The sequence below is a fragment of the Drosophila serrata genome, unplaced genomic scaffold (genome assembly GCF_035046125.1).
Source record: "Drosophila serrata isolate PLE 108 unplaced genomic scaffold, ASM3504612v1 contig_100, whole genome shotgun sequence".
Lineage (NCBI taxonomy): Eukaryota > Metazoa > Arthropoda > Insecta > Diptera > Drosophilidae > Drosophila > Drosophila serrata.
The window spans coordinates 611337-631009 of record NW_028256998.1 but is presented as its reverse complement, the minus strand read 5'-3'; the positions used below and the strand labels follow the sequence as shown (position 1 = coordinate 631009).

Sequence of the window (19673 nt, the reverse complement as noted above, 5' to 3'; positions counted from 1 at the left end):
TATTTGTTTACATTAAAACAAAACAGAAAGAATGATTTAACCTATGTCCTTAGAAGTGTGACTATTAACCTAACAATTGGATGTTAAATTTGAATTAGCCGCGCAAATAGTGTTGGAAAGTTTCAAAATTCAATGTTAAGCTAGTGCTTATAGTTTAATTATAGGATCGGAAATCAATCATAACTAAACTTTAAATATTCGTATTCTTTGAATAGATCGATTTATCAATATTTTTATATGCCAGTTTTTCAACAAATCAAAGTTTAAAAATCTCATAACTAAGCAAAAAATTAATTAATTTTAATTCGGAAAGCTTTCTAATGTTAGTCTTTATTGGGTTAATAAACCTACATATTAAATTTATAATTTATAAAAATTATATTTTTTTTCAATTTTTTAACATTTTTATAATGTAACCCCTTATAAAAATTTTGAAAAATTTCAAAAATGTATTTTTTGTTCGGACATGCCTAGATCGACTCGGCTGTTAATGCTGATCAAGAATATATATGATTTATAGGGTCGGAAATGACACTCCTCAGAGTTACAAGCTTCTGACTAAAATTATAATACCTTGCATATATAGATGCCACAGATGGGCTTAAGATAAATATAAAGAACATAAACATGTTAACCGAAAGGCATGCTTAAAAAACATACAAGTGTAGTTTATTGCAGAAACGAACCTAAATATATATTCATGTAATAAAGAACTTTGTTTAAATAATTGCATTAGCTGAAATATAAATGTTAATTTCATATATGTATGTATATTTTTGTGTTTACATAAAGGAAGGTAGAGGGAATACTATTAGTGCATTGGCGATGCCAATCTTGTTGTCGTCTGCATGCTGTTGCTCCGATTGTTTGATTTCAGCCTCAGCTCATTGACGTGCTTGAAGAGCTGGTCCTGCTTGGAAAGCAGCTCCCGGGTGCGCTGACAGCCATGCTGTGGAGCGCACAGACCCGGATTCCAGCGACAGTAAAGGCCCTTCCACAGGCGCAGGGCTCGCACACTGGCGATGGGGCGCAGCACCAGCTCCGCCCCCTGCGTGAACGAGGGAAATAGAGGATTTAAATACTGATCCAGCGAAGAGTTGATGTGTGTCCACAACGATGTGGTCTTGTGCTTCAGATCTGCAAGGACAATTTCAGAAAAGCATCATAACGTAGTTTGTAGAACGTACCTTCGGTGACTCGCTCGGCCTCCGTGTTGCAAAGGAATGTTCCAAATCGGCAGGAGTACAGGTGATCCACAATGGTTATGAGGAAATGCTCATTGAACTCAAAGGCGTTGTTGAACTGCTGACTGACCTGCCAGACGCTGTCGATAAATTGCAGAAACACCGGCGATCGGTCGGCATCCGAGTGCTTATTGTCGCCGTGACCGACGCGTTGCTGGAACTTGTGCCCGAAAGAGAGCCACTCCTTCTCAATAAGCACCTCAAATCCACGGACTGTGCGGTAGTGAGGATCCAGTAGCAACATGGACAGGGCCGTCAGCTGGGCGGTACGATCCCAGCCATCCGAGCAGTGGACTACAACGGACGTACTCATAGTCTCCACCTTGTCTACGATCCTAACGGCGCCAGCCAAGATGCACCTGATGTGCTTCAGCCAAAGTGTATTATCGATGGCCGTCTGCCACTTGGAGTCGTCGGTTGTGGGAAAGCAGGCCTCCTTAACCTTGCGCAGGCTCTCTCGCATGACGTGAATGTTGTGGATGTCTAGAAAATTAATTTCAACGTTCTTGTAAGCGTCCTCCGACTCATAGCCGCCGCCCTTCGCCTTATTTGCAATGGCATTGGCGCTGGGACGCGCATCCATGATAGTCAGTTTATCCGATTGGGCGTTCGCCTCCATGATATAGCTGAGATAGGTCTCATCATCGGCGTTGCGCTTGCCGCTCACTCCCACCAAGGGCTGGGAGCAGCGCGTTATAGTAGCTTGCGTTCGGGGATTCATCCAGGACAGGACCGGTAGACGACAACGAGACCGGAACTGCGCTACGCGACGCAGAAAGTCATCGGATGCGGCCTTGGGCACAGCCCAAACGGCCGGATAACTGTCGCAAATGCTGTAGGACTCGTTCAACTTGGTGGCCCGCCACATGTCGTTCGGAACTCCAAGGCGCCGTAGTTCTGCCAGCGGCTCGTAGACGGCCCAACCATCCCAGCCACTGCTGCCGCCATTCACCGCACTGGCCGCCGCCGCATGAGCAAAGGCGAAGAGGCGACCGCTGTATGACAGAGGAAACGCGTTTGTCTGCAATTTCTCGAACACCGTCCGGCGAGAGTGATTCTGCTGTTTGTGGGCAAATCGCAGGTTGCGCATGTCCTTGCAAAAAATTTCGATGCCGTATGAATTTTCTCCTCGCGACGTGGCACCCCCGATCTTCTCGACCCGGGCTATAACGCCCAGCGGCACATCTACGACCACGGGCGGCTCCTGGTCCCGCAGCGGCAGCGAACGGAAATACAGGCGGTAGTTCGTGATTGTTAAGGCACCGAAGACAGGCCCGCGATATGGACACACATAGGTAACATCGTTCTTTTGGTCCTGGTCCTCCTCGCCGTCCAAATAGGCGAAGGGCGTGTCCCTAAGAGCCCCATTCTGTCCGTGCTTCGAGCCGAGCGAACTGGACTTGGAACTACTGTCCAGTGAATTGTTGCTGGCCGTTTTGGAGACCAGCTTGTCGGCCAGGCTCGCGGAGGACTCCATTGTTTGATTTAAATAAAGAGTTGTGTGTAGGTGTAAATTCCGCTTGTGTTTTTCGTACAAAGTAAATGCAATTCACAAAAATATATGCAACGGCGCTGCCAACTCGTATGCGCCAATTGTACCTTCAACAGTACAATAAATAATCTTAGGTACACTTTATTTAATTTTACTCAACGAGCTTATATGCTTAACAAACGACATCATTGGTTTATTCTTATCAGAAACTAATCTAATTGTTGATCGATATTAATTTGTACTACCAATTAAAATTTTTGCATTCTGTATACCTGTGAAGCTAACTTGCTATATCTTAACAAATTTCCCACGTTCACATCTCAGAATATAATCTTGTTTTATTAACTTTATGAATTTATCAATTCAATAATTAAATTTATTTGTATAGATATAATTTATTTATATCAGGAGTTGTAAATTTACTTTCCCACGAGTTGGCAGCTCTCTATGTTTGTGGGCAAACAGCTGATGGCGCCATTCATCACATGTTTACACGGCGGCTTGCTATTATTATTATTTAACATCTTTGTAAATATACCAAAGAGTGCAACATGTATCTGAATTACGCACCCCGAGCACAATGGAAGTTCCTGCAATATCTCATGCAAATACGACAGTTGCAGTTGCTGAGGAGACAAGTAAACATTGGGGCAAAGCCGCCTCTGCTGCCGGCAGCGTCATTCCTACCGGCAAATGGTCTTCACCTGGTCCCGGCGACTGGGCGCCAACAAAAAAGCTTCATCGTAACAACTGCCACGGACAAAGACCCTCTACTGTCGCGTCTAGAGGAGACAAAATCGGGAGACGAACTTCTGGAGTTGTTGATAGAAAGTAGTGAAAAAGATGTACTGGACGGCTCTCATCTGGTGGAGAGCATCTCACTCCTCTGGAAGCACTACCAAGGCCTAGATCAGCCAGGAAGAGATACTCTCACGAAGCGTGTGCTAAAGGAAGTCCTGCCCCAACTCAGTACCCACCATATAGACCACCTGGACACTAACGATCTAAGTCGCTGCTACCTCCACCTGCGGAAAATGCGGATAGCAAACCACGAGCCAGCCGTCGAGGCGGTTTTGATGCGAGTTCTTCGCCTGATAGACAGTGCAGTAGATGGAAGTTATGTGATTCCTCTGACCGCCTTATCACGCCTGTCGGTGGGTATTAACTTGGAACGCGACTTCTTTGCGCCTCTTGTGTGCCGGAACTTTCTGCCGCAGTTGGAGAAGCACATCAACCAATGCAGCACCGAAGAACAGGTTCGCCTCTTATCCACCTGCCTCTTCCAGCTTCACATGCTCATTGATGATCAACTGCTTCAAGACTTTAAGCATAGAGTGACTGAGATGCTGCACAGCGGCGACCTCAGCTGTGAAACCCCCAAGGCGTTGCTCAAGGTGCTCCATATGCTGAATATTCCGGTATGGTCACAAGATCACACACCGTTAATAAGAGAGATCATGCTAGCCCTGGGCCCGTGCATTCCCCACTTGGAGTCTGGAGATTTGAAGAGCGTGTGCCGTGCGTTTCTGCACCACCAAGAGCCTGCCACTTTGACGCAGTCTCTCAAAGACTCCACAGAAAAGTTACTGAAGGAGGAAAGATCGGCAGACGCTTTGTCTTGTGCCGTCCACTTTGCTACTCCCCTGCAAAGGGACGAGTACATGGAAACTTTTCGCGATCTGATTAACTGCGAAGAGGCCTGGCTCTTTCCAAGTGCAAGCGGACACTTTTTTAGAGTGTTGCGCGCCTTGAAGATCTCCGACCTGAGGCTGTGCAACACGTACTGGTCGGGAGTCGTGCGAGAGCTGGACTCCTGCCTGGAAGAGCAAACCCACCTGCGCTTCTTGAGGCACTGCCAACGCTATATGAACTTCAACAACAACCTGGGAGGAACCTACCGGCACTTTACCGTCGAGCGGAAGCTGAGTCGCATGTGCATGAGCGCCATAGAGGGGGACATTGCTGGCAGACTGCCAACGAAATTTGCGCGCATGGCGGCGTTTGTATTGGCCTACGGACAGACACAATTTGCTTGGAAAAAATTTCCCAACGTAATACTGAGCAAGATGCTATCGATGGCTCCGCAACTGGACATTCAGGATTGCTTTCTGCTTAGCCGCGGCATGCAAATTGCCAGCGAATTAAGATTTCGGCAGCATCTTCCCCCACTGGCTGGCATGCAGCTGTCCACCATGGATAGCATCCTCATCGGCTGTGCGGAAAGACATCTAGCTGACACCGATGACAATCCGTTGACTCCTGGTGAACTCAGCATGATTGTCCGAACCCTCAGCCATCGCAAAAGTAAGTTGGGAATTATTTTGACTTAATAAACACTTGACCGATTTCTTCTCAACAGCTCTGAAGAATACCTTGGTATACAAACAAGCTCTGATACTCTATAAATCTCTTCACTGCAAGGATCTAAATTCCCGAGTGGTTCGAGACATGGCGTACAATTTTAACGCATCGCACTTCTTTGTGCCAGAGTTATTGGAGTCAATGTTTGGCTACATTTCCGAACAGCATGACCACATCACCGGAGACACCGTTGAGAAGGTCTTAACCTGTGCCTATAACCTGGGTTATACACCTGCATCTCCCCATGTCTTGCATCATGTAGCTAACGTATTACTCAGGTGAGTAAAATTTGCTTTAAATTAATTAAAAACACATACACATATACATTATTTTACACCCATTGGCAGAGACTTTGATCAAATGAGTGGATTATCACTCGTCCAAGCCTGCCTGGCACTGTGCTTCTATAAGTCCATACCGGAGAAGCTGATCAATAACGTATTCTGCGTGAAGTTTATTCAGCGGATTGAGGATGAAATACAGGTCTGTTACTCCAAGGCCACCTATCCAGAAAGGGTGCTCAACCTGGTAATGCAGCTGAATCGCACAGTCTGCCTGGATTTACCCGAGGCGAACGTGCCGTGGTTTCAGCAGAACTATATCGAAGCTCAGATGAGCAAAAGTAAGTAGGTTCAGATTATCGATACAGTGTCGATATTTAACTTTTTAAAATACATTTATCACTTAAATTAAATACATTTTTAAACACTATTTTAAAAAATACATATTTTTAATAGACTTTGACTTTTGTGACTAATATTTTATATATTTCAGAGCCAGCTCGGTCCAGTACCTTCACCACCGATGTTAAACAACTTCTGCAGAATCTGCTAAAGAACGATAATCACTTTCGCTGCAATCATACGACACCGTACGGCTACCACATAGATTTTGTGATTCACTTCGATCGGGACAGGAAGCCAATACCAGCACCTCCTGCGGAGGTCACCATGTTAGATCGTATAACTAAGTAAGCACATGGATTTCTTTCAATAATTTCATTTCTGTAAGTACTTTCCATATTTTTTAAGGGTGGCCATACTTCTGCTAAAGTTGGATTCGTTCTGTGAAAACGATTTGACTGCATTGAGAGGGCCCGAGTCTATGAAAATGAAGCATTTGGAAATGATGGGCTACAAAGTGCTGCAAATAAATGAGCATGACTGGAACTCTAAGTACATGGCGACACAGGGTGCCAAGGAAAAATTCCTAAAATGCTTGCTACAGATTTCTCAATAGTCGTTGTTGATTAGTTACATTCGTTAGGTTAACATGTAACTTTAAAGTGTAGGATTATAAATTTATATGATTTTATGTTATGTTAACATTATGTTAATAGATAAGCGAAAGGTGATACGCCTTCACCTTCGTTGTTTTTATACCCTTGCAGTGCATTATAATTTTTATTCAGAAGCTTGTAACGCTGTGAAGGAGTCATTTTCGACCCTATAAACCATATACATATATTCTTGATCAGAATCAGCCGAATCGATTTAGGCATGTCCGAACAAAAAAATAAATTTTCTAAATTTTTTCAAAATTTCAAATTTTTATAAGGGATTACATCATTAAAATGGTAAAAAATTGACAAAAAAAATTATTTTCTAAAATTTTGATATGAGTATACAGAATTTTAATCTAATAAAAACTAAAATAGGAAAGCTTTCCAAATCGAAATTAAAGCATTTTTAGCTTAGTTATGAGTTTTTAAAACTTCGATTTGTCGAAATAATTCTCATATAAAAATACCGATTCCAAGAATGCGAATATTTTAAGCTTAGTTATGATCAATTTCTGATACGATCCAAATATTCAAGTGCAAATTGGCAAGATATATAAACTTCGGCTTCCCGAAGTTAGTTTCCTTTCTGGATTTTCGATATTTTGAGTGAGATGGAAAGCGTAGAAAAAATTCGGTTAAATCAAAAGTAGGCTGATATTTCAAAATATCAAAAGTTTATTAAAGTTTTACTTCGTATACAAATTGTAGAAAAGTTTACATATTACCTAAGTCAACTGATATTCTCAGACAGACCTATAAATTTTATTGATCGAACTGAACACACCAGTTGTAGGCATTATTAAACATAAGCTGCCATGGACTCTCCGCCTCTGATACCGACACTTCAAAGTTATGTGGCACATAGGGCCATTGGTACATGGCGCTGCAGCGCTCCGGATGCGGCATCAAAGCCAAATGACGACCGTCCCTTGAACAGAGACCCGCAATTCCCAAAGGACTTCCATTGGGATTTAGGGGATAGCGTTCCGTGGGCTGCCCGTTATCATCGACATACTGGAGAGTCACCAGCTCCTCCGTCTGCAGTTGGGTTATGAGCTTTTCATCCCTGAAAGCAAATCGACCTTCACCGTGGGCGACCCAGCACCCGAGAATCATATCCTTCATATTTTGCAGCATGATGGATCGATTGGCTGGAATCTTCACAGTGGACCAGCGGCATTCAAATCGCTGCGAACGGTTGTGGAGTAGGGCCACATCGGGATCTGAGCCGACTGAGTTGTTCGGAGCTCCTACGAAACCAATAAGCGACATTAGTTGACAGCCATTGCATATGCCCAGCGAGAAGACATCCTGGCGGCGTTTGAAGGCCTCGAACTGCGGCTTTAGGCGGGAACTGTGAAGAATGTTGGCTGCCCATCCCTTGGCCGATCCCAAGGTGTCGGCGTAGCTGAATCCACCCGGAAAGATGACACCTCGGTACTGTGACAGAGTGGTGGTACCTGCCGCAAAAGTTTTCATCAGTTAATTTCAATAATGTAATAGAATTTCAATCTCTGGCTTATATTCAACTCACCTTGCAGAAGATCTGACATGGTTACATCGTGCACTTCGAAGTTCGCTCGAAGAAGGCAGGACATCATCTCGCGCTCACTATTAACGCCCTCCTCCCGCAGAACTGCCACACGAATCGTAGTGGCGCAGCGCTTGAGAATGAGCTCGGCCTGCAGGTTGGAAGGACCCTTGTATTGGGGAGCCTTTCGGAACTCCAGACTGTCGTACTCCGCCTGGGCGCAATAGGGATTGGCCTGCAGTTTCTCTAGCTCGTAACTGGTGCGCTCCCACTGCTGGTAGAGCAAGCGAAGGGGCTGATCCAGCAGCGTAGATGAACCCTTTTTAATTACAACTCGGGAGTCGTTAAGACCGAATCCGTTTGTCACACCCAAATAGTGGTTGGGTACTCCAGCGTCTTTGTAGACTGAGCGAACACGGTCCAGATCTTTTCTGTTCACCTCTACCACCCAGCCACACTCCTCAGCGAAAAGAAGGGCCAGCTCAGGGCGATTAAGTTTAACGGCAGCTCCATCGTAGTTCCTAAGCTTGGCCAAGGGCTCAGAGAGATCCACGTCGAGGCCACTCAGTCCACCAATGGCCATCTCTATGAGGCATACGACCAGTCCTCCATCGCTGATATCGTGTCCGGCCAGCAGGAGACCCTTTTCCAGCAGCTTTTGGGTAGTGACAAATGCCTTCACCAAAATATCGCTCTTGGCTAGATTGGGACACTCGTTGCCCTGCTGGGCATAGGCCTGTGCTAAAGCAGAGCCGCCAAGTCGAAGTTTCTCCTCCAGGGTTATCCAGAGCAGAGCGGTCTCGGAACCCGAACCGGGACCCTTTAGATCTGGGGTAACTTTTAGCCTCACATCCGGACAGGGAGCATACGTGGAAATGACCAGGGTGCCTGGGGACTTGATTGTCTCGCCACCCACCTTGGCAGCCATGGAGAGGGAGTCCTTGCCACCATCTATGGCAATGTGCAGCTCCTCGAGGATCTGGCAGAGTTCCTTGCAAGCATCGAACATCTTGGCTCCCTCACCGGGCAGCTTTGCAGCCCACATCCAGTTGCCCGAGCACTTGACATCCGCCAGTTCGCTGATTTTCACAAAAACGAGGTTACTGAGGGCTTCAGCCACACACATCCTGGCCATGGCAGCGGGATCAAGAAGACCCTTCAGCGGTTGGGTGCCAATGGAAGAGGCGATACCGGCTGTGCTAAAGTGCGATACAGTGGTCAGGGCAAAGTCGGCCAATGGGGCCTGGAGGGGACCCACACACTGCTGCTGTGCGATCAGTCCACCGACGCAGCGATCTACCTTGTTGGTGAGGAAACGCTTGCTGCCAACAGCAACCAGGCTAAGGACTCTCTTTACGGCATCATCCAAGCTCAAATTGCTCGGCAGAACTAAAGTCTTTAAGGATGTAGCCTCGCGGCTCAGCTCATACACCCGTTTTGGCATATCACCCAATACGTACTTTAGTTCCAAGTCGAACGGAGCTGGCTTTGTACTGCTCGTAGCGCTGGACAAAGCCTTCTCCACATCCTTGGGTGCAGCTTGCTCCAGCAGTGTAACACGTCCGTTACCCGTCACCACGCCCACAAAGCTGATGGGGCATCGTTCGCGCTGACAGATCTTCTCCAGCAAATCCCGATCTTCAGCCTTGCAGAGAATGGCGTTGTTTTCTTGGTACTCGGCGCCCCACAGCTCCAAGGCCGTTATGGTGGGATCACCCAATTGGAACTCCTTGGAAAAGATAACAGCTCCTGCAAAGCCTGGCTCCACCAGTTCCTTCAGCACGTTACCGTTGCCGCCAGCTCCCTGGTCGTGTATGGCCAAAATAGGATTCTGGTCGCCCATTTCCAGACAGGAGCGTACCACACGGTTCACCTTGTTTTCCATCTCAGCATCACCTCGCTGCACAGCATTGAAGTCTAGCTCAGCGTCTCCAGATCCCTGCACCTCTACCGAACTGGCGGCGCCACCTCCCACGCCGATCCTGTAGACAGGACCTCCGATCTTGGCCAGTAGCTGACCGCGAACTGGGTTCAGTTTTTCCCGCATAGCGGCGGGCATAGTGCCCAGTCCACCGCTGAACATGATCGGTTTTACGTACTCATCCCGCTGACTGGCATCGGCCATGCTGTTGAGGCCATAGGATAATGCAAAGCCGCAGATTACAGGTTCTCCGAACTTGTTGCCGTAGTCCGAGGCACCGTTGCTGGCCTCGATAAGTATCTGGAGGGGAGGCGCAAACGTCGTTGGATACTTGTATCCCGATGGTTCGTAGGGCTGCTCGTAACCTGTAGTGAATAAGATAATGTAATTATTAATTTTAGTATATGTTTATATCCATACGAGTTCCTTATCGATTTTATTTTAGATTTTTTTATTTAGACTAAATTTTTCTACGTTCTACAAATTTTGAATACACTACCCAAACCTTAAGAGCTCGAGTTGCCTATCTCTTTATGGAATAAATATCCTCTCAAATAATATCTCCTGAAATTAAGGGCTTACTCACCTGGAATGTGAAGAGCTCCCACACAGTAGCCGGCGGTTCCAGCAATTGGGACACCTCCTCTGCCGACACCCTGGACATCGCGAAGACGCCCACCCGTGCCCGTAGTGGCACCGCTAAATGGTGCAACTGCCGTGGGCATGTTGTGGGTTTCTGCTGTAAAGATCAGGTCAGACTCTACATTGACTCGTCGCACTGGGCCCGGAGCCACTACGGAGGTCGGAAGTATGGTTTCGTGCTTGAACCCTATCATGGCACTACTGTTGTCACTGAACTTGATTGTATTGTTGGGGTTCGTGTGCGCCTGCGTATCCATGATCATGCGAATTAGGGACTTGGGCTGCTCCTCACCATCTATGACCATGCGTCCCCGGAAGAACCAGTGTCGAGAGTGCTCGCTGTTACTCTGAGCGCAGTCAAAAAGTTCCACAGTAGTCGGATTGCGACCAAGCTTGTTGGCGAACAGGTCATGGTAAAAGTCCAGATCGTAGTCTGTGAAAGCTAGGCCTAGCTCCTGGTTTATCCGCACCAGCGCGGCCCGTCCTTCTTCCAAGACGGGCACAAAGTGCCAGTCAGTCAATTGCGCCGGCAATTGCTCATTAAAGCTTTCCTTGGGCGTGTTCTTCGCCGTGTACAGGCATTGCGTCATGCGATCTCCCAGCAAGGGAACGAATCTTGACGCCTCACGAACTACTGTCGAATCATCGTTGAAGGTCAGAAGGTAGCGCGTTGACGCCTCCATGCGAAGAACCTCCGTGTAGCCGAGATTATGGAAGATATTCACACAGTTCGTGGAAAACGGAGTGGAAAAGTTGAAGCGCGGTCCGATCTCCAGAAGCAACTGTCGCACACCCTCCGGCTGGAGAACGGGCCGCCTAGTCAGGCTCTGGCCACTGTTCATCGGTTGCTTAACCAGCCAGATGAGCAGCTCCTCCAGTGCCAGGGAGTGCTCAACTTTGGCTCCGCTGTGCTCCAAATGAAAGCAACGCTCCATGCGTACGGATTCCAAGCCGCCATCCTCTGCTTTGAGGCGGCGCCATACACTCTGTTCCTCGGCCGCGTCAAAGGCCTGCACATCGTAGTAGCGTAGGATGACCATGTCGTCGTTGGGCTGCAAGAAATTAAATTTAGCTTGAGAATAATCCGTGCGTGCGCCTTGCTTGATGAATCAAGAATGTTCTTGGGCTGTCCAAATACACAGCCGTTGACAACCAGTGGGCCGAAGCCCACGTTGGGGGTTATCAACCACAGTCGCGGTTCAGGTTACAGCCAATCCGATCCGATGGAAAGAGATGGGATGCAGGCAGTCGTTGCACCGCCGTCACAACTTGTTTTTGTTTTTGTTATTGCCAGCCCCTGAATCCGAGTCGCTGATAAGCCGGCGACGTAAACATATTTTCCGTCACAAACAGCAGATCGCGAGGAGAGGTAATGAATGGGAAGCTAGGGTCATAATAGGCTAGAGAAGCCACAATTGGCACTAACTAACCCGAATTGAAGCACAATAACAAACAGCGGCGCGCACGTGCGTTAAAGCTGAGAATCACAAGCTTTGGATTCAGCGGCATCGGTTGGACTTCGCCAGTGCTGTGCAATGTCGTGAGCTAATCTCTTAACACCTAGCTGGTCATAAGAGGGCTGGAGAAGAAATAAAATAAAATAAAATTAGTAAGAAATTAAAGAATGGCATATAAACATTTTAAATAAAAACTAAAATGTAAACTGAATTTGTGACACCGCTAATAGTCTGTCAAAGAGGGTGTTTCAATTTGTAGAAGTGCTTTTATTGATTGATTTTAAAATTTAAATTCATAAAGTTTTGGGAGGAACTATCGAACAATAAATTAGCCATTTTCAAAAATTCACAATTATTCTTATAAAAAGTAAGACATGTGGCCATAAGTAGGCAATGATTTTAAATCACCTTTCAATAATAAATCCATTAATTTTAAACAAAATATAGCATATAAACACATGTATTAAATTAATTAATTAATTATCAAAAATTAATGAAAAGAAAATTGAAATGTTAGTTTTAAAGCTTTTAAAGGCATTAACATTTACCAAATTTAAATGACGAATTTTAAAATTAAAAACAAAATTTTCTTATTTATTTATGCTATAGCTTTTAAAATAGGAATAATATAAATAAATAAAAATGAGTAGAATTTTTGGCACAGCTGGTCAAACACTCCAAGCACTTACCAAAAAGCTTTCCACTCTTTGGGAATATTTTGGTCAGCAGACAGCCGGTTTATCAGCACGTGTGCTTTTGTGAGAGTCGCGGAAGCCGATAATAAATACATATATAAGCGTATGGCAACAGCAACAAATCAATGACTATACTACGACGTCACGGACAGCGACTGATGGTCGGAGGCGTCGGCCTGTGCATTCCAATTAAAACAGACGCTAAAAGCTTTTTTTTCGGAATTAAATAATGTAATACTTACTGCAATTTTTCTCGATTTAGCGGCCGTTCGGGATGCCAAAGACGCCATATCTTCGATTTGACTAAGATAAAGATAACCAAATGGTCTTGAATCGATTTGCGGGCGAAAACATATCATTTAATTGTTTTTCATGTTCTTTTTCGATTTTTACAATTCTTATATTGACTATTCTATGAATCGGCATAAGTTTATTGATCTGCCGGAGCTCCGCAAATTCTGCCAGAAAGGGATAAATATCAGATCCCTATTGGTCAACGTTTGTGAAACCCCAGCCACCAGCCATGACTGGGAGGCGGAATATTTGGAAAGGAGCTATTATAAAATATATGTACGCATGGATTTGAGAAAATAAGTTATTACTGCTCCAGGCCTTGCTAGTTGTCGATATTGCCATCATTGGTTACTTGTACTAAAACAGCGATCCGTGCGCCGCCATGTTAAATAATTCACTACTCAAACAGCCCCAGCGCGCACCTGCCCCGTCGATTTACATCAGTAATTATGTTATGTGCATCGCCTTCGCCGCCTTGGCGGCCTGTACACTAATCTCGTCCATGCTCTTGCGAGCACTCTCCGTTACTTCGTCGATGGAGCGACGCGTGCTGTGTATCAGTTCGTCCGTTCCCCGGGCGATTCCCTTCACTTCTGTGTTGATCAGACCTATCACCCACTCAAGGCCCTGTCGACCTTTGCCCGCGTTAGAGCTGATGGTGGATGTCAGTAGGTCCTCCATGTAGTGGGACAGCGGAACGCCGTACACGGTCACCGTGGCCTCCTGCTTTAGTAGCGTTTTGCTCCCGTCTGCTGGATGTGGCTCATAGTAGAGCACTTCGTCGACGCTGATGTTGCGGCAGAATGTAAGGTTGTTTGTCTTCAGCACCATCTGCTTGCGCTGCGGATCCACTGTAGAGCGCTCGCTGGCGAAACACGTCTTGGCCGTGCCAATCAGCGCGTGCGTCCACTTAGGAAAGTACCATTTGGACTGCACCAGTCGGTGTGTGTGCAGCACTCCGTTGACCACCTGGCGCTCGACAACGTCCGTGCCAATGATGGAGGGAGTCATCGGGTTGGGGTACTTTCTCCACGCCGCCTGTGTCACAGTCTCCCAAGGATGGTTGAATGTGTGCTCTGACGTCCAGATTTTCATTATGCAAGCGCCGTTTGTCGTCACCGTTCGTTCGGGAGAGGGGATCAAAGTCGCAAGCGAGCTAGGCTGTGGCCTGCGGGGCAGAGGGTTGGGAAAGCGAAACAAAAAGATTTAGTAATGTACAGTTCACTGGTTCAATTTTGATTAAAATGTCGGAATTATTAAATATTTCGGAGACAAGTTTCCGAGAGCTGACCTTTACTCGTGTTGTGCGCTGGTAGTGATGGGAATGATTTCGACCAACGAGAATGGGGTCACACTGACACCGATTGTAAAAGTGTAGCAGTGTCACCATATTTCGTATAATTTCGTTAATAATTAGAATTTATTTACATTTAATATTATAGCTATGTATGCAGTTGATTTTGTTTGGACTTCGTACAACAAATGACCACGACCTCTAGTCTGTTCCAAAGGTGCGCTCGTACTTTTCAAACGGCCGATTGTCTATTTGTTGCAGGTGAATCTGCAGAAACTCCCGGAACTTCTGCATCGCGTCGGCGTCTTCGCATATTAGCCGCTTCTCCTCATGGATGCATTGCTCGAGCATTATCTCGTTGTCATAGGCTCCTAGTCGCGAGATCTCCTTCTCCAAACGATTGGTGATCTGGGCGGCGATCTTGTCACTTTCGTAGTCCATGATTTTTGCCAGCGCCTTGGCCGGCGCACGTCGACAATGTGTAACGTCGGCGACATTCGGCGGGTTGCTGGCGGTGGAGCGGCTGAGTTCCGTAGGCAGATTCACCTCCTTACTGGCAGCGGCACCCCCATCCAAGTCCTCGTCCAGAGATTCAGCTTGCTCGATGAACTCTGTCAAAGAGGGCTCGTCTGGGTGCGACTCCAGCTGCGTCGAGTTGTTTTGGAAGTTCGTCAAGTGGAAGACTCCATTGGTATCGTAGAACTTGTACCCCAGCATTTCCAGAGCTATTTCCGTGAGCAGGTAAGACATTTTTGTGCGGGTTTATTTTCGTTTGATGCACAGCCAGAACAAAACGAAGTGCAGTTACCGATAATCGAAATCGAGCGTGCGAAAAAGTGTGGCAGCACTGGCACTGGTAGCAACAGCTGATTGCCTAGCGTCGTCAGCTTGCCTGACCGTCCAATAACAAATTTAATAATTTAATAAATTTGTCGTTATTAATTGTCCTTCGAATGCAGAGCCCTTGAGCCTAGCATGAAAATCAACGAAAAGAACCTGTGCGTCTTCGCGAAGGCACCGCCCTTTGACATGGAAGGCAAGGAATAATCAGGTATTAAATGTTTAACTTTGGTATTAATCATCCATTTCGGTTTGCAGGCTTCCTCAACAAGCGGGGCGAGGTCAATAAGGCCTTCCAGAGACGCTACTTTGTGCTAAAGGGTAACCTGCTCTTTTATTTCGAGTCGCGTACCGACAAAGAGCCCCTGGGACTGATCATTGTCGAGGGCTGTACCATTGAGCTGTCGAATGAGGTGGACAACTACTGTTTCGAAATAGCATTTAACGGCAATCGCACCTACATACTCTCCGCTGACAACCAGGAGAGCATGGAGACGTGGATGAAGGCTCTCACCTGCGCAGGCTATGAGTACAAGCGTATCATTTTGGCCGAACTACAGAGGCAGCTGCAGGAACTGGACGATTCCAGGAACAGTAAGACAGCACAGCTCGTTTGTGAATACCCCAATATTTTATTTTATCCTTGCTCCACAGAAGTGCTTGGGAGTGCCATAGACGGGTCTCAAAGTTCTGCAAGGGAAACTAGGCCAAGACCGCCGCCCAGGCGTACTAATCCTTTTAACCGCCCGGCTCCTCCGCCGCCCGACAGTTCCTTAAAGGGCGGTGTAGTTATGTCACCCATGCCCTTTATAAATGGTTACTTTGGCTCCAGCAACGCGCGTCTCCAGCAAGAGCAGTTAATGATGAAACAAGGTATGTATGTGTGATGCATCTTCCTATAACATGGTTACGAGAAATTACGGATTTTAGATGCCACCAACAGAAGTCCGCATGGCACCCCCAAGACAGTCCGTCGCCTCCCGCCTCCCACTCATACAGCTACCAGCGTTTTCTACCCAGATGCGCGAGGTCCAGAAATAGTTGGCGGCGTATCTACAGTATTACCGCGCGGCCCCAACAACAATAAGGTAAACACGGGCCACACAAACAGCGCCAAGGAAGACTTCATCCGGACCCATGAGCGTTTTCGGCAGGAACTGATGCCAGAAGTAAAGGCTTATCGCAAGCGCCACAATCAGCCCCTTATCCAGCTGTGATAACAAAGCGGAGAGGGCTGCTTTATCGACAAGCCAATCATTTGTATTACTCGCTATTGTGCTAAACCAATTCGCGTTTTGAACTTACTATGTTTTAATCCACCTGATTTGTTTAAATAAACGAAAACTGATTAGTGAAAATTTGAAGCTATAAAATTGGTGTCCTGGCACGAATTAGTTTTTTGCTGAGATCTTGAGTGTGTCTTCTCTTGTTACAGTCAATGGTATCTATGGACACTTCGAGAGGGCGCTTCTCCGGGATGCAATTGAGTCTTTGGACAACCTTTGTGTATGCAAACCAACTTAACGACGTCTACTTTGCAGAACCTTCAGATATGGATACACATAATCATTCTAAATACTAACATTCTCTTTATTTAAATATTTGTTTGTATATGATTAAAATGCAAGATGTACTTTTTAATAGTTGCAACTGGTATTGGATTTGTTCCATGGTATACTTTTTATATGTACGTAACCTATGCGCTTAGTTTGTTTAATTTATATTTTTTTTTATTGTAGTTTATGCTTTTGTTGCCTTTGTTCACTCATTTCGAATAAAATGCAGAATACTGTAGCTTATTAAAGAAATACAATTGGGTAAAAATATGCATATGGTACGGTTTGTGTGGGATCGAGTTTAAGCCTAAAGGTGGGCGGCATAATAAATAAAAAAGAAGAGGAAGGGATGGACACATTTTGGGAAATTTTATCAGATACGAAAATAAATAAGTTTTATAGGTGCTGGGAACGAAATCATCACTAATTCGTATTCTGAGATTATCGCATATAGATAGATAGATAGCGAGAGTAATAATAACTTTTAACTTATAGCATACAAGTTGCTGGTTGATTTTTTCGATAAGTAGCAGCAGCGTTTCGATGATCAGTTCTCTGGGTTTCTGGTAGTTTTTTATAGTTTTCGTGGAGCAGTATTGTTGTTCTTGGCAGCATGATTGCTTGAGGAAAAGCTGTTTTCGCCATCAATTTAATCGTCAATGCTGTACTCAGGCATCTTGTCGTACTTCTGCTTGGTGGCCTCGTGGCTAGTGTCAACAAGCAGAGCCGTGTGCGAGTATCCCATTGTAACCTGAGGTATTTTTATGTTGTCGAGCTTGGGCACCTCCTTGGGCACCGTCGACGACTTCTGGAACTCTCCGATGCCGAGCTCACCGAATGTGGGCGAGGCACCCCAGGCGATGAGTGTATCATCGGCCGAAATCATGATCGACGTATTGGCACAGCCAATGTCGGTAATATTCCATCCGGATAGATCCTGCACTGGCTTGGGATACATGTTGGCCTCGCCCGTCTTCTTGTTCTGGCCAAACAGGAAGAGCAGGCCGAGTTCGTTCACAATCAAACTGAAGGTGGAGCCGCAATATACACTGCGGCCGCCTCGACCCTGAGTGTCGTAGAACTTCATTAGACGGGGCACCATCTCGTCCTTGGGCTCGGCATGACCGAGGCGCCCGAAGCCGCCAAAGCCCCAGCTGTACACCCTTTTCTTCGAGTCGATGGCCACCTAAAATATAAAGACCTTTAGTGACCACAAAAATCTTAGCTGACGAATTTATCGCTTACCGTGTGGTTGTTGCCGCAGGCAAAGTCCACGATCTGCACACCATCCACAGGAGTCACGTGGCCCTCCTTGCTCTTCTCTATATAAAGGACCACCTTCTTGGGCGACGTTTCAAAGTGGAATGAGAGCTTGTTGGCATTCACAAAATACTTGGCGTCAGTATTGTGGCCCAGCTGGCCGTATTCCGGCAGCCCGAAAGTGTGCAGGTTTCCCTTGATGTCCAGAATGACGGAGAACTCGGCTCCGCACCCGATGCGGATGATGGGCGGACCTCGGTAATTTATCGGCGTTGGCGAGTAGATATTGGCATGGGTATTGCCCACTCCACACTGACCGGACTTGTTCTCACCGCAGGCGTAGACTGTTCCCGTGTCTGTGAGGAATAGTGTGTGGTGCCTGCCGACGGCTGCCTGTACCACGTTTAGCTGCTCCAGGGCTGGAATGATAGTTGGCTTCTCCACCAGCTTAATGTCCTGGCTGAGGCCTAGCTGGCCGCTAGGATTGCGACCAAAGCCGAGCGCCTTACGATCCATATTGATGAGAATTGTGTGGGCGGCCGCTGGTCCGCTGGCCACGTACCGATACTGCACAAGATGTGGAGAAATTTAGAAAACCACTCGAATATACAGCCCGATGAACCCCTCGAATCCTTACCTTCTCTTCTGTAAACCGATGGAAGCTGTACAAGTTCGGTCGCACTTTTGTGACATTCTTGCGGTCTCGCTTGCCGGTCAGGTCCCACGTCACCATGCCGGCCAGCAGCAACTGCCCGGGTGTCTTCTCCAGCGTAGCCAGCAAATCTTCCGGCAGCTTGCTGGGCGGATCCAGGTCGTCGTGGGGAATGAGCACCTCCATCTGGTTGGCGGCGGCAGCCGCCTGCTGAGCGCCGCCATCATCCGACTCGTCGCTGAAGTCATCTTCGTAGTCGGACTCCTTCTTCTTGGGTCGTCGCTTGTTGGGCCCGGCTCCATTGCCACCTGCTTTGCGCTTAGCTGACATCTTTTAAGATTTTGTGAGTGCTGCTTGGACTGGATTTGTGTGGTCTACACGACTACGCGGCTGTAACGGAAGCGGGAGTTAGGGAGAACGTTGAGAACCAGAACCAGAAAACTCGTACGCAGCGGAGCGTAACGCTGGCAGCAAGCCGCTCTCTCACGCGCTTGGTGGTGTGAGTGTGTGTGTGCGCGCCTTGTGTTGGTGTGGTGGTTTTTGCAAGAAAACAAAATGAAAGCCGCTGCCGGAGTAAGCGACGCCAACAGATATAGCAAAAAATGATGTTTTAACCAAACAAAATAACTGAATGGACTTGGATATCGGCTTGGCTACTGAACACCTCTCGCGAAACCTTAGTTAGCTCCAGGAACAATATGAATATCACCCAAAAAACCGTTTCAAAGTGATAGCGTCATGTCACAGACACAAAGACATTTTACATTTTGCGAACCATGGCCACCGTTCGGATATGGTAATATATTCCACCTTCTCCTGTGGGCTCCACACCTATCCCGGATCCATTAAACCTAATCTTAAACGCGAACTTACAGTTTGGTGTGCGGGTTCACTATTTTTCACTGCAAAATGGCCAACAACAAACAACGCTTGATTATAGCGCAACCAGGGTGACCGCGCCGATAACGATAACGATTAAACATACCGTGGCCTCAAATAAATACTACTCTATAAATATACCAAAATATTTAAATGTTGAATGTATTATATTTTCCAGATATTGTTAAAAAAGAATTCATAAAATAACTTGTATTACAAAAAAATTAATAAATGAGTTATGAATTAATAAATCTTTGTTTAATTTCTATATAT

The 19673-nt window shown here is 46.4% G+C and overlaps 7 protein-coding genes across 10 annotated transcripts; 2 read left to right on the top strand and 5 right to left on the bottom strand.

The window, feature by feature from the left end:
• Nucleotides 1-630: 630 nt before the first annotated feature.
• mtm (phosphatidylinositol-3-phosphate phosphatase) lies at nt 631-2841 on the bottom strand. Its single transcript, XM_020954731.2, has 2 exons — nt 1188-2841; nt 631-1137 (listed from the first exon to the last, which is right to left on the bottom strand). The coding sequence occupies exons 1-2, from the start codon at nt 2719-2721 to the stop codon at nt 812-814; spliced, it is 1860 nt and encodes a 619-aa protein (XP_020810390.1). The 5' UTR covers nt 2722-2841; the 3' UTR covers nt 631-811.
• A 344-nt stretch (nt 2842-3185) lies between these two features.
• Nucleotides 3186-6478, top strand: LOC110185717 (FAST kinase domain-containing protein 1, mitochondrial). Its single transcript, XM_020954695.2, has 5 exons — nt 3186-5040; nt 5096-5375; nt 5445-5719; nt 5872-6067; nt 6129-6478. Exons 1-5 carry the CDS (start codon nt 3288-3290, stop codon nt 6334-6336), a joined length of 2712 nt encoding a protein of 903 aa, XP_020810354.2. The 5' UTR covers nt 3186-3287; the 3' UTR covers nt 6337-6478.
• A 558-nt stretch (nt 6479-7036) lies between these two features.
• Nucleotides 7037-13248, bottom strand: Pfas (phosphoribosylformylglycinamidine synthase). Of its 4 annotated transcripts, XM_086841033.1 has the most exons (6): nt 12868-13248; nt 12620-12801; nt 11904-12052; nt 10418-11525; nt 7914-10196; nt 7037-7839 (listed from the first exon to the last, which is right to left on the bottom strand). In XM_086841033.1, exons 4-6 carry the CDS (start codon nt 11511-11513, stop codon nt 7142-7144), a joined length of 4077 nt encoding a protein of 1358 aa, XP_086697159.1. In that variant the 5' UTR covers nt 11514-11525; nt 11904-12052; nt 12620-12801; nt 12868-13248; the 3' UTR covers nt 7037-7141. The 4 variants fall into 4 exon arrangements, with proteins under 4 accessions (XP_086697159.1, XP_086697158.1, XP_020810796.2 ...); XM_086841032.1 differs by having other exon boundaries at nt 10418-12052; XM_020955137.2 differs by lacking the exon at nt 12620-12801.
• On the bottom strand, nt 12963-14014 carry slmo (PRELI domain containing slowmo). The gene has a single exon (XM_020955140.2). It carries the CDS (start codon nt 14012-14014, stop codon nt 13367-13369), a length of 648 nt encoding a protein of 215 aa, XP_020810799.1. The 3' UTR covers nt 12963-13366.
• Nucleotides 12963-14963, bottom strand: LOC110186099 (uncharacterized). Its single transcript, XM_086841034.1, has 2 exons — nt 14211-14963; nt 12963-14087 (listed from the first exon to the last, which is right to left on the bottom strand). Exon 1 carries the CDS (start codon nt 14961-14963, stop codon nt 14415-14417), a length of 549 nt encoding a protein of 182 aa, XP_086697160.1. The 3' UTR covers nt 12963-14087; nt 14211-14414.
• Nucleotides 14964-15043: 80 nt separating this feature from the next.
• On the top strand, nt 15044-16411 carry IPIP (Inositol phosphatase interacting protein). Its single transcript, XM_020955138.2, has 4 exons — nt 15044-15249; nt 15312-15647; nt 15708-15926; nt 15984-16411. Exons 1-4 carry the CDS (start codon nt 15189-15191, stop codon nt 16268-16270), a joined length of 903 nt encoding a protein of 300 aa, XP_020810797.1. The 5' UTR covers nt 15044-15188; the 3' UTR covers nt 16271-16411.
• Nucleotides 16412-16622: 211 nt separating this feature from the next.
• On the bottom strand, nt 16623-19526 carry LOC110185627 (protein RCC2 homolog). Its single transcript, XM_020954577.2, has 4 exons — nt 19395-19526; nt 18507-18911; nt 17855-18436; nt 16623-17795 (listed from the first exon to the last, which is right to left on the bottom strand). The coding sequence occupies exons 2-4, from the start codon at nt 18849-18851 to the stop codon at nt 17259-17261; spliced, it is 1464 nt and encodes a 487-aa protein (XP_020810236.1). The 5' UTR covers nt 18852-18911; nt 19395-19526; the 3' UTR covers nt 16623-17258.
• Nucleotides 19527-19673: the final 147 nt, after the last annotated feature.

Bases quoted from the DNA above. Each gene is read 5' to 3' on its own strand.
- mtm (XM_020954731.2), bottom strand. From the start codon at position 2,721: ATGGAGTCCTCCGCGAGCCTGGCCGACAAGCTGGTCTCCAAAACGGCC. The intron at 1,138-1,187 runs GTACGTTCTACA...TTGTCCTTGCAG, and splicing joins GGCCGAGCGAGTCACCGAAG to ATCTGAAGCACAAGACCACA.
- LOC110185627 (XM_020954577.2), bottom strand. From the start codon at position 18,851: ATGTCAGCTAAGCGCAAAGCAGGTGGCAATGGAGCCGGGCCCAACAAG. The intron at 18,437-18,506 runs GTAAGGATTCGA...CATCTTGTGCAG, and splicing joins ATCGGTTTACAGAAGAGAAG to TATCGGTACGTGGCCAGCGG. The intron at 17,796-17,854 runs GTAAGCGATAAA...TTTATATTTTAG, and splicing joins CCTGCGGCAACAACCACACG to GTGGCCATCGACTCGAAGAA.
- IPIP (XM_020955138.2), top strand. From the start codon at position 15,189: ATGAAAATCAACGAAAAGAACCTGTGCGTCTTCGCGAAGGCACCGCCC. The intron at 15,250-15,311 runs GCAAGGAATAAT...TTCGGTTTGCAG, and splicing joins ACCGCCCTTTGACATGGAAG to GCTTCCTCAACAAGCGGGGC. The intron at 15,927-15,983 runs GTATGTATGTGT...TACGGATTTTAG, and splicing joins GCAGTTAATGATGAAACAAG to ATGCCACCAACAGAAGTCCG.
- Pfas (XM_086841032.1), bottom strand. From the start codon at position 11,513: ATGGTCATCCTACGCTACTACGATGTGCAGGCCTTTGACGCGGCCGAG. The intron at 10,197-10,417 runs GTGAGTAAGCCC...TATTCACTACAG, and splicing joins GGGAGCTCTTCACATTCCAG to GTTACGAGCAGCCCTACGAA. The intron at 7,840-7,913 runs GTGAGTTGAATA...CTTTTGCGGCAG, and splicing joins CATGTCAGATCTTCTGCAAG to GTACCACCACTCTGTCACAG.
- LOC110186099 (XM_086841034.1), bottom strand. From the start codon at position 14,963: ATGTCTTACCTGCTCACGGAAATAGCTCTGGAAATGCTGGGGTACAAG.
- slmo (XM_020955140.2), bottom strand. From the start codon at position 14,014: ATGAAAATCTGGACGTCAGAGCACACATTCAACCATCCTTGGGAGACT.
- LOC110185717 (XM_020954695.2), top strand. From the start codon at position 3,288: ATGTATCTGAATTACGCACCCCGAGCACAATGGAAGTTCCTGCAATAT. The intron at 5,376-5,444 runs GTGAGTAAAATT...ACCCATTGGCAG, and splicing joins GTAGCTAACGTATTACTCAG to AGACTTTGATCAAATGAGTG. The intron at 5,720-5,871 runs GTAAGTAGGTTC...TATATATTTCAG, and splicing joins CGAAGCTCAGATGAGCAAAA to AGCCAGCTCGGTCCAGTACC.